This window comes from Polypterus senegalus, chromosome 5, assembly GCF_016835505.1.
Source record: "Polypterus senegalus isolate Bchr_013 chromosome 5, ASM1683550v1, whole genome shotgun sequence".
In the NCBI taxonomy this organism is placed as follows: Eukaryota; Metazoa; Chordata; class Cladistia; order Polypteriformes; family Polypteridae; genus Polypterus; species Polypterus senegalus.
The window spans coordinates 81,201,396-81,217,277 of record NC_053158.1 but is presented as its reverse complement, the minus strand read 5'-3'; the positions used below and the strand labels follow the sequence as shown (position 1 = coordinate 81,217,277).

The 15,882-nt window shown below is 36.1% G+C and overlaps 1 protein-coding gene across 1 annotated transcript in view; it reads left to right on the top strand.

Moving 5' to 3' along the window:
- The window catches only part of LOC120530405 (inactive ubiquitin thioesterase OTULINL-like), a 77,546-nt gene extending 62,233 nt beyond the window's left edge, over positions 1 to 15,313 (top strand). The window contains exons 7-8 of the mRNA XM_039754884.1: positions 11,001 to 11,270; positions 13,195 to 15,313. Of these exons, the coding sequence (XP_039610818.1) occupies positions 11,001 to 11,270; positions 13,195 to 13,374 (450 nt within the window). The 3' untranslated portion in view covers positions 13,375 to 15,313. The remainder of the gene's footprint in view (positions 1 to 11,000; positions 11,271 to 13,194) is intronic.
- Positions 15,314 to 15,882: the final 569 nt, after the last annotated feature.

Below are 15,882 nucleotides of genomic sequence, written 5' to 3'. Positions count from 1 at the left end.
CAGACACGGGGAGAACATGCAAGCCCAACGCAGGGAGGACCCATGAAGCGAACCCGGGTCTCCTACCTGCAAGGCAGCAGCGCTACCCACTGTGCCACTGTGCCACCTCTTTTTATATTTTTTGTGATCAATTTTATTTGAGAAATGTAAACTCACGAAGAAACAAAACAATCCATAGTACATGGAGTTGGGACAGTTAAACACCCACCCCATGGTGCCCTACCCGAATTTCCACATACTCCTAGTATTGTAAGAACATAGATATGCTGCATTTACATGGTGCTGAACAGACAAGAAATCTGAATTTCTTAGTCAGAAATGTCATGGAACAAAACTATCTGAATTCCTCAAATTGTCCTAACTTTTCACCTTATAAAAAAGAAAGTGGTAAGCCAGGAATGTCATTCTTGTGGTGAAATTGTATTTTGAGTGACATGCTAGCCTTTAATATGTTTCATTTGCTCTTTATTTTTCTTTAATTGCTTTTTTTGCATACCAAGTAACTATCTGCAACAACCACACATTTCTTGCGTGAATGCACTGAAGTTGAAAGGTGAAACATCACAAGTGCGTGCTCTGAAAACTACATCAGCATATGAATGCAACAATAACCCTAAGCAGGAAGGTGCAACAATACCAAAGTGAAAAGAGAGGGAAGGAGAGAGAGAGAAACAAAAATGCTATATGGATACTCACAGGTCCTGTCTATAAAACTACAGACAAGATTTGTAAAGGGTTACCAATTTAAAATAAATAAATAAAATAAACCAGACTGTGAGTGCCATGGAGGACACATAGGCATCCTGGTTGGATGATGGCATGACTTTGGGATAAAATGGAAGGTGCCAGGAGATGGACAATTAGAAGCTGGGGCCAGGAGCACTTCCATCCCCCATACAGTGCATCTGGAAAGTATTCATAGTGCATCAATTTTTCCACATTTTGTTATGTTACAGCCTTATTCCAAAATGGATTAAATTCATTTTTTTCCTCAGAATTCCACACACAACACTCCATAATGACAATGTTAAAAAAGTTTACTTGAGATTTTTGCAAATTTATTAAAGATAAAAAAAAATGAGAAAGCACATGTACATAAGTATTTACAGCCTTTGCCATGAAGCTCAAAGTTGAGCTCAAGTGCATCCTGTTTCCCCTGATCATCCTTGAGATGTTTCTGCAGCTTAATTGGAGTCCACCTGTGGTAAATTCAGTTGATTGGACATGATTTGGAAAGGCACACACCTGTCTATATAAGGTCCCACAGTTGACAGTTCATGTCAGAGCACAAACCAAGCATGAAGTCAAAGGAATTGTCTGTAGACCTCCGAGACAGGATTGTCTCGAGGCACAAATTTGGGGAAGGTAACAGAAAAATTTCTGCTGCTTTGAAGGTCCCAATGAGCAAAAAGGGAAAAGGGCCTTAGTCAGGGAGGTGACCAAGAACCTGATGGTCACTCAATCAGAGCTCCAGAGGTCCTCTGTGGAGAGAGGAGAACCTTCTAGAAGGGCAACCATCTCTGCAGCAATCCACCAATCAGGCCTGTATGGTAGAGTGGCCAGACGGAAGCCACTCCTTAGTAAAAGGCACATGGCAGCCCACCTGGAGTTTGCCAAAAGGCACCTGAAGGACTCTCAGACCATGAGAAACAAAATTCTCTGGTCTGATAAGACAAAGATTACACTGTTTGGTGTGAATTCCAGGCGTCACGTTTGGAGGAAACCAGGCACCGCTCAACACCAGGCCAATACCATCCCTACAGTGAAGCATGGTGGTGGCAGCATCATGCTGTGGGGATGTTTTTCAGCGGCAGGAACTGGGAGACTAGTCAGGTAAAAGGGAAAGATGACTGCAGCAATGTACAGAGACATCCTGGATGAAATGCTCCAGAGCGCTCTTGACCTCAGACTGGGGCGACGGTTCATCTTTCAGCAGGACAACGACCCTAAGCACACAGCCAAGATATCAAAGGAGTGGCTTCAGGACAACTCTGTGAATGTCCTTGAGTGGCCCAACCAGAGCCCAGACTTGAATCCGATTGAACATCTCTGGAGAGATCTTAAAATGGCTGTGCACCGACGCTTCCCATCCAACCTGATGGAGCTTGAGAGGTGTTGCAAAGAGAAATGGGCGAAACTGGCCAAGGACAGGTGTGCCAAGCTTGTGGCATCATTTTTAAAAAAGACTTGAGGCTGTAATTGCTGCCAAAGGTCGTTGACAAAGTATTGAGCAAAGGCTGTGAATACTTATGTACATGTGATTTCTTAGTTTTTTTTTATTTTTAATAAATTTGGAAAAACCTCAAGTAAACTTTTTTCACGTTGTCATTATGGGGTGTTGTGTGTAGAATTCTGAGGAAAAAAATGAATTTAATAATCCATTTTGGAATAAGGCTGTAACATAACAAAATGTGGAAAAAGTGATGCGCTGTGAATACTTTCCGGATGCACTGTATGTTAGGTGGCAGTGGTCTGCTGGAGGCATCATAGCTTGCACACCCGTAGGGGTTCATGGGAACTAGAGTCCAAAATGTGTAATCAGATCTCATGGTGTTGCCTCCATACAGTATATGACGGCAGAATGTAAACATCGACATCCAAATTTCTGGATTAATTAAAAAAACAACAGTGAACTTTCAAGCAATTTTTATTTAGTTAGTGAAAAAATATTTACTAATATTAAGATCTCTTTTTTTTATCTTGATTTTTGACTCTTCTTGGTGTTGGTTTGACACATACAGTATTGTTTTGTCTTTCTGGTTATGACCCTTTGGCACTGTTAGTGACTCATGTTGGTTTCCCCTGAAGGCCCTTTTTGCCTCTCAGTCCTTGTCATTTAAAAGTCTTCTGACTGGTCAGTTTCATCCTTGGCCATAACACATCGTTGCTGCTGGCATAATTTGCCTATGGTTATACACAATTTTTGTTTTTTGACTAAAGTTAAATAGTTAGGCTTAAGCTTATTGTTAGTACTGTTTCATGAGGTGCACAGTGACCACTCACTTGCAGCTCTGAAACCTCTCCCTTGCAGCAGATTTTTCTGCGCCCAGCCCTCTCATTAGATCACATTATCATTCAAAGCACCCTCAACATCGCCACAGCTAGACTGTAGGGGCCACCTATTGTAAACAATAGAAAAAAGTCTCACTAACCTGTTTCCCAACCATTTATGGCTTACTTTCTGAGAAATAGCCCTTCAAATGTCCCATACTCAGCATACTTAGTTCCCATCACCACACTGCCTATTTGACTCATCTGGCCTTTGACTTATGTAGGTTCTTTAATCATAGCCATCATTGAGTTGATAAGATGATTTGTGTTAGTTTTACTTACTTTTGTTTTTGGCCTCTTAGCTTTGATTTTTGGTGCCCCTTTTTCATCTAGATCAAGTGTAGGCAAACATCGATCTGGAGTGGTTTAATATTTGCAGATTTTTTACATACTGGATTCTTCACTGGCAGTCAAACCCTGCTGCTTATTGAACTGTTTGCTTAATTGCCTCACATTTGCAGTGTCAGAGGTGACCAGTACTATGGATTTTATTTCTTTATGAATATAAGAATGGTGCTTATTTTCTTAATTCACTCCCTTGTAGCAGTCAACATTCCTCTTATCATTAAGCAAGCAGCATGAGGTGCAAAAATAAAGTGCAAATAAAGATGCGGCCAACAGGTTTATGAGTGTTTTTCATGATAAAACTGCTGTAATAAAGTATAAGTGTAATAATAAGTTTTTTTCTGCACCAAATTCTGCACCATGTTGTTGTCTTTTGGTATCTGCACAATCTCCCCATGTCTGTGTGGGTTTCCACCTGGTTGCTTTGAATTTCCCCCTACATTCCCAAAGATGTGGAGATTAGGTGAATTGATGATTCTAATTTGGCCCTGTGATTGACTGGTGTCAAGTCCAGGACAGTTCCCTGAATTGCACCCAGTACAGCCAGGATAGACTTTAGCTCCACACAAACATGAATTGGACTGAATGGGTTGGAGGACTTGATTGATTTTCTCTGGGAAATGAAACATCCACTGATATGAACATAACAGAACAAAAGCAGGACCTAATCCAAGAATATGCTTTCATAAAAGAAAGAGCTGTTTTTTTAAATCAATAAACTAATTTGAACAAAATCACATTGTGCCACTCCAGGGCTAGGCTTGCTGATCCCTGACCATTCATTGTTTTGACTTTTGCGGACATTTAGTTAGTTGTGTGTACTGTACTTGCTCACCTGCTCCTTGATTCCCATTTTGATACTAGTTGGCAGACCAATCCTTTTTTCCATCTATATTTTCTTGTAATTTTGACATACAACAAGAATATTGACTGTAATCTATCTACACTGGCATTAGCAATTTATGCCTACTAATTTCAAATATGCCAAGGAAGTGTACAGTAATGAGTACACAGAAATGTAGATCCAATAAAGAAAAATGATGTCAATTCATAGTAACATGACCGAAAATAGAATCTTTTTACCTTTCAGGTAGAAAGCAAAGGCTTGTAACATTTGTGATTAAATTTTAGCATAGGAATAGAATTTTGTTACTAAACTTGTATTTGTTTATGACTAGTCTAATGGCATTTGTCAATTGGCACATTATGTTATGTTGTAAGAATTATGTGTTCCAGAGAAAGAGAACACACTAGTAGCTGGAGGCATAGACTGCCTTAGAAATAAAGTTTAGAAATAAAAATGCTGTGATGGTGGCAAAAATTTAAATGACGTGTATGTATCTGCTGCGGTGGGCTGGCGCCCTGCCCATGGTTTGTTTCCTGCCTTGCACCCTGTGCTGGCTGGGATTGGCTCCAGTAGACCCACGTGACTCTGTATTTGGGATATACCGGGTTGGATGATGGATGGATGGATATATGTATCTAACCTCTAATTTCAACCATAAATAGCAAAGGGTTATTTTCATTTTTATTCAGTATATTTCCATATTGATATATTGAAATATGCTAACAGTAGTCCTTAGAATATGGGATATTTTTTAGTTTAATTTGTGTAGCCCAAATGATCACATGGGTCCTAAAATTTCATACAACCTGTGCTTTAGTCAATAATTTGTGAAACAGAATGGACTGATACTGGTCAGTAATTACTGAGACTTGATAAGGTTAGCAAAACCTGGTATTGCTTACTATACTTTTCTTTAAGAAAATAATTAATAGACATTAGTGGAATATAAACAGTTTTATTTAGGCTATGCGAGACTAAAGCTGTCAGATTGGATTTAAATGCGTATGTATTCCTTACATTAGCAGGTACATCAGTCCAAACATTCAGAGCCCAGTAGCCTAGCTTGCAACCTCCTACAGTAGCTCTATTTATTCTCGGAGTTTGCTGTCTGCTGTCACAATTATAGTGTGAGCTCTTAAATGTATGCATTAAGTTCTGTTAAGTAAAGACATCCAAAGCCATTTATAATGTTAAACATTAAAAATAAATTTAAAAAATGACCTTGAAGTTACGTGGAGCCCAAAGTAAAGTCAAAACAAGAAGAGTTACATGTTGTGTCAGGATCAATTGCCGTGACTACATTGGGAATTAATTGCATTGGGAATTAGATTAAGATTAGATAAACTTTATTAATCCCAAGGGAAAATTTAGATGCAGACAGCAGGAAAAACATAAAAAACAAGGATATGGACTCATAGGACAAATAATACAGTCAATCAAAAAACAAACACAAACTAAATAAATATATAAACAAATAGTGTATCTTGTGCAGAAATTACAAAGTGAACTTAAAAGAGTATTGTATCAGCATTTAGTTTGGGGAATCATGAGGAAGCACTGAATTGCTTGATAGCAGTGAGCAGAAGAGATCCTCAGATGAATTTCTTAGCACACTATGGTGGAATGAGTCTGCGGCTGAAAGTGTTCCAAGACGGTGCCATTTGCAGGGAATGAAGGGGATTTTCATGCCATCCACTTTTCCACAACAGCTTACAGTGTGTCCAGGCTTAGCTCTGTGATTTCTTGATAATTTTGTTCGGGTATTGTATATCTGTTGAGCTCAAATTGCTTCCCCAGGAGACTGCAGCACAGAACAATACACTGGCTTTTACTGACTGATAGAATATTTCCAGCAACTCGCTACATACTTGTACATCAAAATATCTGGGTCTCCTTAATAACACAGCCTAAACAGAATGATTGGAAACAACTGACAGTAAAACAGTTTAGTAACCAGTTCCCCTTGCAGAAATTGAAGGTGTCAAGTTTACTGAACACTACACGGTAAAAAAATGTCCACATATTCTTCTATTCCCTGGGTGGAAAAGTAATGTTTTATTATGTAGTAATTTAAGTGCTAAATGATAAATTAAAGATATTTCTTTTTTTAGTATTTTATTTAATTTATTAAAAGCAAATAACATTCCATATAAGAAATTCAGATTTTACAGAACTATGTTCAAGTCAAATCAAACCCCCATAAAGTCAAAGACATTTCAACAGAATGTATATAAAGATAACAGTATTATGTTATTGATAGCAGCATTTCTACCCACTAATAACATTTCTGTATTGTTGAGTTCTAAAGACAAGTAGTTATCGTTCATCTAGTGCTTTAACTCACTGAAGCAGTTCATTATGAGCATATAATTATGCTAGACTGATAAGTGTCATTCACATATAAGTGATAGTGTATATTATATTTTCAAACTGTATCTCTTAAGGGCAGCATGTTGAAAGAAAATAATAATGTTAGTACAGAGCAACAAAGGATACCATTTCAGTATGTACACAGCAATGTTGGAGTACTGTCATCACATTTCTGTAAATAATGAAAGCAATTAGAGAAGTAGGAAATGAACCCTGTAACTGTATGTGACAGCCATATATAATTCTCAACCCTAGGTAATAAAACAGCATGGCTAAATCTAAGAGCACAATAATAATAGTATTGTCTCAGAGTATATTAGAATATATTTGACAGCATGAGCTAAGGCTGAGTCTGTTTTCTGATGATTAGGAAAGCAAAACTGTACAGCCAGATTGTAATGTTTAAATTAAAAGTAAAGTAGTGAAGGTACAGTTTTTCATGAAGATTATTAAGAGGAAGTTCTGCAGTCTACTTGTGACTTTACGCTGTAGGGAGATAAATAAATCAAGGTAAATAGGTAAATAAAATTTGATCTGGCTTTTATATACAAAGTACACTGATGGAAAAGTGCGACATGCATTCTTTCTCCGATGTAGAACCCTTATCATCATCTGAGTTCACCTCTGTTATAGCACATCTTTATGTGAAAACAGTACTGTCAGATCGGGGGGAGCGTGAACATGACTGGGAGAATAAAACTGAATTAAAAAAAAAAACACTAACCTTTACAAGTATCATAAAATCACACTGGCTGTTACAGACTCAAATCAGATGTATGGTTTTAATCTATAATAGTAAGAATAAGAGTAGCTCACTACTTAAAACAGAGGGGTCTGAGGTCAAACCGACGACCTTTTGATTACCAGTCAACCGTTCTTACCGCTGCGCCACCAAAACGGTCATATTAAGGGTGTGTCAATGTCGCACCCTAAAGAGAGTTTGTTTTTCTTCAGTACCTTTGTACCTTTTGTGAAAGTGTTTATTTGATATTTGGACTTCAGGCTTCACACATTATACACTTCATGTCTAAATTTTGTCAATTGTTACTAAAACATGAAAAAAACGTTTCTGTTTTAACATATGTGTTTACATAGATTGTTGTAGACTTGGAACACACATGAAATGCATGTATTCCAAATAACGATATATTATTCAATCTATGCAACTCTAAGCAATTCACACGCAGGTAAACAGACTTGAGCTGAGAGAACTTTCTGCCCTTTCTGTGTTGGTGGGGGGACGGGAAAGCAGGCTGCTTGCTGCTTGTGCTTATCAATACATTTGCAACACAAAAGATGCAGACGGAGAGGTGCGAAGGGATTTAAGGAGGGCCAGGATTACAACTTTTTCCGTAGGCTTTGGTAAATCTAGTGTTAAGGAGATGCACACAAGAAGTAATACAGTGTAATGCTACAATAGTAAATTCTGGACTGGGTTTTTGTACCCTTGTACTGTCTAGTTTATCATTTTTTTAGTCATCATCAACCGGTTTAACACCCATTTTCCATGTTTGCTCAAGTTCTTTTTCACTCTGTGTAGTCCTGGGCATGTTTTGGGATGAGGCCCATTCTTTTCATCTTATCTGCCACCACCAGCTCAAGCCATGCCTTTTTTTGGCCTTGCTCTGCGTTATCCTCTGTACCTCTATCATAGTGAAGCTCTTCACCCAGTCACCCCCTTTTATTTGCTCCACATGCCTGAACCACATCTATATCTTTTACTTCCCCTCAAATGTTGTATTGGAGCAGATATATTAGTTGCCTTTTATGAGACACAAGACAAACAGTGACCTTATTCTTATTCACTCTTATCATTTTTTAAACTTTAAATCAGAACAACTAATGCAAAAGTTAAATTTCCATGGCAGATTTGTTATTTGCTAAATTAAACATTATTCAATATAATGTGCAGAATGTTTTCTCTGTTCATCTTTAATATAGAATAATATTAAGAACAAGTCATAGAGAGGGATTTAATAACCATTTTTATTCATCTACACTGTAGTTTTCAGAATTCTAGTTTAGGATCATGTGTGCTTTTTAAAATTGTTTTAAGTACTTTTGTTTATTTAAGTAGTTATGTCAGCTGATATTGATTTTTGAAAGTATGTTTAAATTTCCTCAGAATATCAATGAATTTTGATTTAATGATGTAATCTAGATGTATACTTTTCTGGTTTCTGTCCATAGATTTTTTGGCCGGGGCAGGAGAAGGAGCATATTAAATATAAATAAGACATTATCTAGAATTGTTTAGGAGTGAGATTATTATAATTTGAAAAACATCACCCCATGTAATAATCAAAGTTAACATATAATTGGGAAAGGCATGGTGTCTAGTGCTGTTGTCTTACAACTCCAGGAGACTAACTGAATCTGAATTTCTACACAGTTGCCATTTGTGTTCAATTTGCTTTGTCTTCTCATCTGTGTTTTTTTCATGTACTTTACTTTTCCCGCAAATCCTAAACGCATTGTTAGCTCATCGTTGACTATACAGTGACCCAGAATCAGTAAGTGTGCCTGCAATTGACTGCCCTCCAGTCTAGAGCTGATTCCTTACTTATGGTTCTCTGCTATAATTGATTTAGTGAGTTTTAAAAGAGAAGGATGGAAAGTTTTAATTGTGTAAAAGTGTATAGGAGTAATTTGGCAAAATCCTTTGAAATTCAGTAGGTATATTAAGTGGCTTGGTAATTTGGAGTTTACAGAATTATGGGAATATTAAAATAATCAAATAAGATTAATTTATGGATTAATAATATGATTAATTTCATTGTGCATTCATTATTGATCAGTAACATAAATAATACAGGTTGAGTATCCCAAATCGAAATTCCAAAATCCGAAATGTTCCAATATCCCAAACTTTCTAAACGCCGACATGAGATTTTAAAATTTTAATTGGATTTGTGTGATAAAATTATGTTTATGTCAAAATGTGGATATGAATAAAAATTTATTTATTTATTCCGTCCTGGATGGGGATGGAGGAGTCCCCTGTGAAGCTTAGAGTTCTACAAAGCAACTAACCACACACAACTGACGATTTGGGAGTGGAGAGTTAGTGGTTCCCTGTAAAGCCACTAAGCAATGAAACACAGGCGACGAGCTTTGTCCCCAGTCTAACATGAAAATGCACCTGTGTTGAAAAGTGCTGCACAGCACTGTTAAAATTACAGATGAATTGTGTGTTAATTAAATGTCAGTGCTTACCGTTAACAAAAGTGGCTTCAATCTTGCTTGGTGCCCTTATTGCAACATGAGTGCAGTAAATTGTTCCAATTACAATAGGAAAACCGGACACTGCTGTAAATTGCCTTTTTATGTTAGCAAAAGCATGCTATGTGTTATGTATGTATGCTCACACCATATGAAAAATGAATGATGTGACTTGTCAGCCAGTTAATGGCTTCCAGCACAGATTGCATGATGGTAATGAAGTTTGGCAGAGATATTCTTGACCTGTCAGGCAGTTCCTTGAGAAGTGACAACAGGTAGTTGATATAAACTGATGAAAAACCAAAAAGTTCTTCAATGTAAATAAGCAAAATTGACCCTTTTAAAATGGAACTAAAATACAGTATATACATCATATTCAATACTTTTGAGGTTTAATATGTTTGTCTTGTCAACATGCATTGTAATGACTGCTCAGTTATATGAATTATATGAATTACATGTGAGTCATCATTTAGCTGGTTTGGCTGCATTTCCCTAATTGATTAAGGATGTCCTCGAGGTATGATTATGTATATGCTAAATTCCAAAATATGAAAATACCCTAAATACTTCTGGTTCCAGGTATTATGTATTAGGGATACTACTATTAGGGATACCTATACTACCACTTACTCAGATTAGATATTGCTTCTCTTAAGCATTTATCTATCTGAGAAAAAAATCTAACTATGCAGTACTACTAAAAGTGATACTAAATACCCAAAATATTAGCTATGGTTTAATGTGTTCAGTTAACAGAGAACATTTGATTGATACCTGGCTGATTCTAAAACTCTTAAGAACTGTTTCTCATACATTTAATTATCAAGAAAAGGTGGCATACCAGTAGTGTAGTATAAGTCACAACAAATTGCTTACTAAACAACAGTGATTATTATACTGTAGTTATATAAAAGGATGTGCTCCTCTCTAGCCAGAATAAAAGAGTTTGTCAGTTAGTTATCTTACCAAAGGCAAACACCATGAAATGCAGTTACGACCAATCAGCAAAGGGGTAAGCAACAGTATAGCTGGTTTAGTGGCCAAAGTGGCACTTTGCCATTTTATTAACAGTGAACTGAAAGAAATACTGGAACAACTTAAATGCTTGTCAAACAAACAATTTATAATTTGCTCCATTTCTTTTATATTTATGTTTTCACAGTGGGGTGAAATTTATAGACTTAAAGAAAAGAAGGACAGGGAAAAGGCATGCAAGATGCTATTTTCAGATGAAAGTATGGAGTATAAGATTTATGAGGCAGTGAAGTTCCTCATGCTGTACCTTGCAATTGAGATGTTTGAAGGAATAAACCATGGCCAAGATGTCCCCAACTTTTGTAGGATGCTGTTTGCGCGTGACACTTCTTTAGATCCTGTCAGCTTCATGCTGAATCATCTGAATTGCATTGGAGACACAGGCGGACTGGAGCAGGTAAGCACTGACCATTTACATCAAGACCAACTGAGTTGTGAACAGTTGTTTTATTTTTACCCTGCTACTATAATTACGTAATACCGCAAGAACAGCATTTGATTTTTGCACAGTAAAATCAGCTTACATTTTTTGTCTGGGGAATACAAAAATTTTTTATAAAGACTTATATTGGATATACTAGTTTCATACAGTAAGTGAACTACATCCTTCACATATTGTGAAACAAAATTAAACAATAGTACAAGTAGAAACTTTATAACAAGTTACTGGTACTAATTTATCCCAACATTTATTTGATTTATTCAATTCAAGTGCAACAGCAACCATTATGAAGGTAAACAAATGCTTCAATTTTGGAAGTATTTTTTTACTTTCATTTTACAGTATGGTAACATGATATCCCACTGTACATACTCTATCTTTTGGAGACATTAGGTTGCTAACAGGATAGAAAGAAAAATGCACATGAACTATGAGATTGCAGCTTTAACCTGTGCCTTTTGTTTCATCATGAAATGACCAAGGGTGAATCATTTTGAGACTCTTTATTAAATTGATCTGAACAGAGTGTCCCAAATACCTACAATAGCCCTCGTATGTTTAAATTAACCAATGTGTGCATTAAACATTCTCTAATTTAACATTTTTGATGTGCCTAAAACAAAAGCAAACTTAAACGAGTGTGACAGATTATACCAAGTACAACTAGGATGAACATTAGCTCTTCTTGCTGGGATTCTTGGCACCCAAAATACCTAGATGAGTAGGCGGCTGTTCAACTTAGTAAGCTGATACAACATGAACAATAGATGCGTGGAATGACAAAGACTCCTGGACTTCTCTATTAGCCTGAATTTATGACAGTCTTGTGCTTCTGTGATGTACCACTTGGTCCAATAGGATGCAATAGTGTTAAGGCCTAACCTTTGACCAGTCCTATTTAGGCAAAACCTATTTCCTTGAAACTTCTACTAACTCAGCGTTTCACTGTAGCCCTTGACCTAGGTGAAACTTGTTTTTTGTCCTAGCATGTTTACAACTTGCATATAGTGGTCTCTATTTCTTAGTTTACACTAGTTCTGATGTGGTATTCTCTGCATAGAACGCACACATAACAAGAGTGTAAGCATTCAGTTCCAGGAAGGGGATAAGCTATGTTGGGTTGTTGAGATCAAACCTAATGTCAGTTTTTCAGTTCATCTAATGATTTCATTTTCAGTGATGTGCTGTCTGGTATTTCTAATCTGATATCTGCGTTGCTTGAATAGGTTTTAATTTGTGGACATGCACAACCGCAGAATTTTTATCTACTATGGTAATTTCCATTCCATTATTCCTTAACTCCACTGAGAAATATATTAAGCTCAATGATCAGTACGGACTTTGGGTACAGGCTACCACAGATTTACCATTTACCTCCTTCCCAATAATACTCTAGAGCAGAAGCCACAGATAAACTGGATGGAGGGTTAAGGAGTAGATTTTCTTTATCTTATTTTGTTGTTGTGATCACATTACCACTAACACTTGTTTGTTCTGTTTATTAGCCTTAGTGCTGTTAGCTGAAAGATGTTTTTCTTTATTAATCTAACTTGTTATCAGTTTATCCTTTTGTGCAGTAAATCTGATAAAGAAGACAGTGGTATTTGTGATGTTTTTGTGAACTTTAATACAAATGGGTCTGTTTGAAACAGTTTATATAACAGAAGAAGAACATCTGCTTGATGTAGTATGAGAAATGTATTAAGTAAAAAATATCAATAGCTGCTACTAGGTATATAGATGTTTGTTATTTAATTCATAATTAAGTGAAAGCAGAATCAGGTATTTATTTGGTAATTATTGCAAAGGGTTGTTTTGAATTGTAATTATTTTCACTGTTATTTAAGTTTCAGTAACCAGCATCTTATTTATCTTGCAGATTGAGATGTTTCTTCTTGGATACACACTAAAACTGAAAATAAGAGCACTGCGACTGTCCAAGTATGGTACAGAAGAATTTGAAAGTAGCTTTGTAGATGTTGACCAGAGAGACTGGCATTCAATCACTTTGTTGACAGAAGATGACAGGCATTATAACATTCCTATTATGGATAAATAGACTAAAGACATGTTTCCCTAAACTTTGTCTACATTTTGCCATACTAATTAATTAACCAGTTTTCTGGTCAATTAGCCAAAAATTTGTTCACCAAAGAGATCTTAGTGCATTTTCCTGCTTTAATCTGCTCATTTCATCATTAGTCCTGAGAAAAAAAAATATTACTATAAATAAATGCAATCTGTATGGAGTTTGCATGTTTGCCTTGTATTGGCAGGGGTTTTGATGTGGGTAAACCATTTGTTTTATCTCAAAACCAAAGACATGCATCTTAAATCGATTTGCGATTGATGTGGTATGAGGGTGAGTGGCAATGTGTTTGTGTCAGCCCTTTGATGGATTACCTTCATCCGGGCTTGGTTCCTGTCTTGCACCCAAAGCTGTCAGGACAGGATGGCCAAATTAGATTGAATGGGTTTAATAATGATGTCATGTTAAATTGGAATACACAGAAAATGAATGCTAAATGTTTGCTTAAAATATGTGACACTCCTTATTCGATTCTTTGTTCAGGGTTTGTGTACTTTTTACACAGTAAATTGTATTTCTCCAGAAATAAATTATCAGCATTTATAATCCAATTATCAAATTTTTAATTCACTAATTGATTTATTTCTTCTACTTTTGACAAGTGTCACATTAATCATTAATTTCAAGTGTTGTAATTACTAATCACTGCAATATAAAACTGTCTAAAGGAAACTTTTCTTCATACACTGTGCATATGTCATGTGAAACAACTCAATCTTTAGTTTGAGATCGAGGAAATCAATTGCTGGCTTTACACATCAAATTTTTCACAAGTTTGCATACTTCTGAAAGAAACTGATTTCTAAAACAACACATGGTTAACATGTCCAGATATCGATAGGTCAAGAGGATATTTATTTCTTAGTTTGCCAAATGCCTCATCTATAACTACGCTATGATAAATTCAAGTATATTTCTTATATTTTTGCAATGACTGAAATCCTGAACTTCAACTCAAGCTGTTACTGTCCTTTAACAATTACATAAAGAAGCAATCCAGTTTTTTCAAAAGCCTGCAGTGGTGCAATATGCAGCATAAAACCAAATTAATGAATGGAATGATTCTCAGGGAGGCTTATTCTACACTTTCAATTTAGCAACCACAGATGTGTATGCCACACGCTGCCTTTTGTGCCTCACTTAGATGTGTTATAAATTTCAAGGGTCAAACAGTATCAGTAGGTTTTTCTTTTGTTGTTTGCATCCACATTCTGACATATCAGTGTTTGACATTTATAATTCTATTTTCTGAAAGAAAGTGTCTGGATAGGAAATGCAGGTGCATATAATATGTGTGTATAAGAAATGTACATTTGTATACACTGTGAATTGTAGAAGGTTGGAACATTTCCTGGCTGAAAGGGGGTAGTACATCCTATAACACGATAGGTAACCAGGTAATCCTTTTGCCATTATAAAAGTAAGACATAACATGAGGCATGTGAGGAACCTGCAGCCAATTAGTTGTCAACACAACACCCAGGAATTCCAGAAATTGGGACCAATTTGCTTCTTTAAATCAGGGAGCATAGAGGCTGCCAGAAGAACTTCCAGTGTGAAAACTGGTGTGAAGTCAGCACAGGAGAGGCCAAAAGGTCATGTTAAGGCAGTGCACTGCCTTTGTCTAAAAGTTTGAGGAAGGTTGGGGCAGTGACTAACTGGTGTGAGGAAGAAAGAGACTAGGGTTAAAAAAGAGAGAGAAAGAAGATGAAACTTGGGAGTGCTTGATGGTATTTTGAGGTGGGCAAGCTGGTGAGCCAGGTCACAAGGTAGCTAAGGGATTTGCATCCCCTTTAATATGTTCAGAAAGGTGGCATAGTTTTGTTATGATATCTTCCTATGTGTACTTGTTCTCCATTGTTTATCATTCCTGTGTGTTTACATTTCAATAAAGGCACAATTTTTTATACTTCTGGTCTTGCATTATTCTGTATTCATAGGTTTGCTAACAGGCTTCTTTGTCCTGTTACATATAATTAATCTCTCAATAAAATTAATTTGTGCTCAGTCTTCAAAATTTGACTTTAAATACAGAAAGACAGAATACCTCTTTTTCATATAATGCCATTGTGAAAGTTAACAATCAAAAAGGAAAAAACATTTGGTATACATATTTTCAGAATTTCAATAAAAAATGCTAAAATACAGACATGTGTTTTTCCTTCTTTTATTATAAATATCCTTTACTCACCATAATGAATTAATTATGTATATAAGCACATATAATAAGTACACTTGAGGTTTACGAAGATGATTTAATCTTACTAATTTGCACCAAAATCCTCTTGCACAAAAAATTGGTGTATTATATAGATTTAGGAGTGCTAAATCCATTTCTGAAATTGACATTTCTCTACCATAAACCATTTCTGTGTGACATAAGAAAATGACATATTGAAAAAATTGTTGATATTTTAAAATAAATGTTTTATGGCATTAATATTTTTTCGGGCTCAGAATATAAGAGTTTTTTTTTAA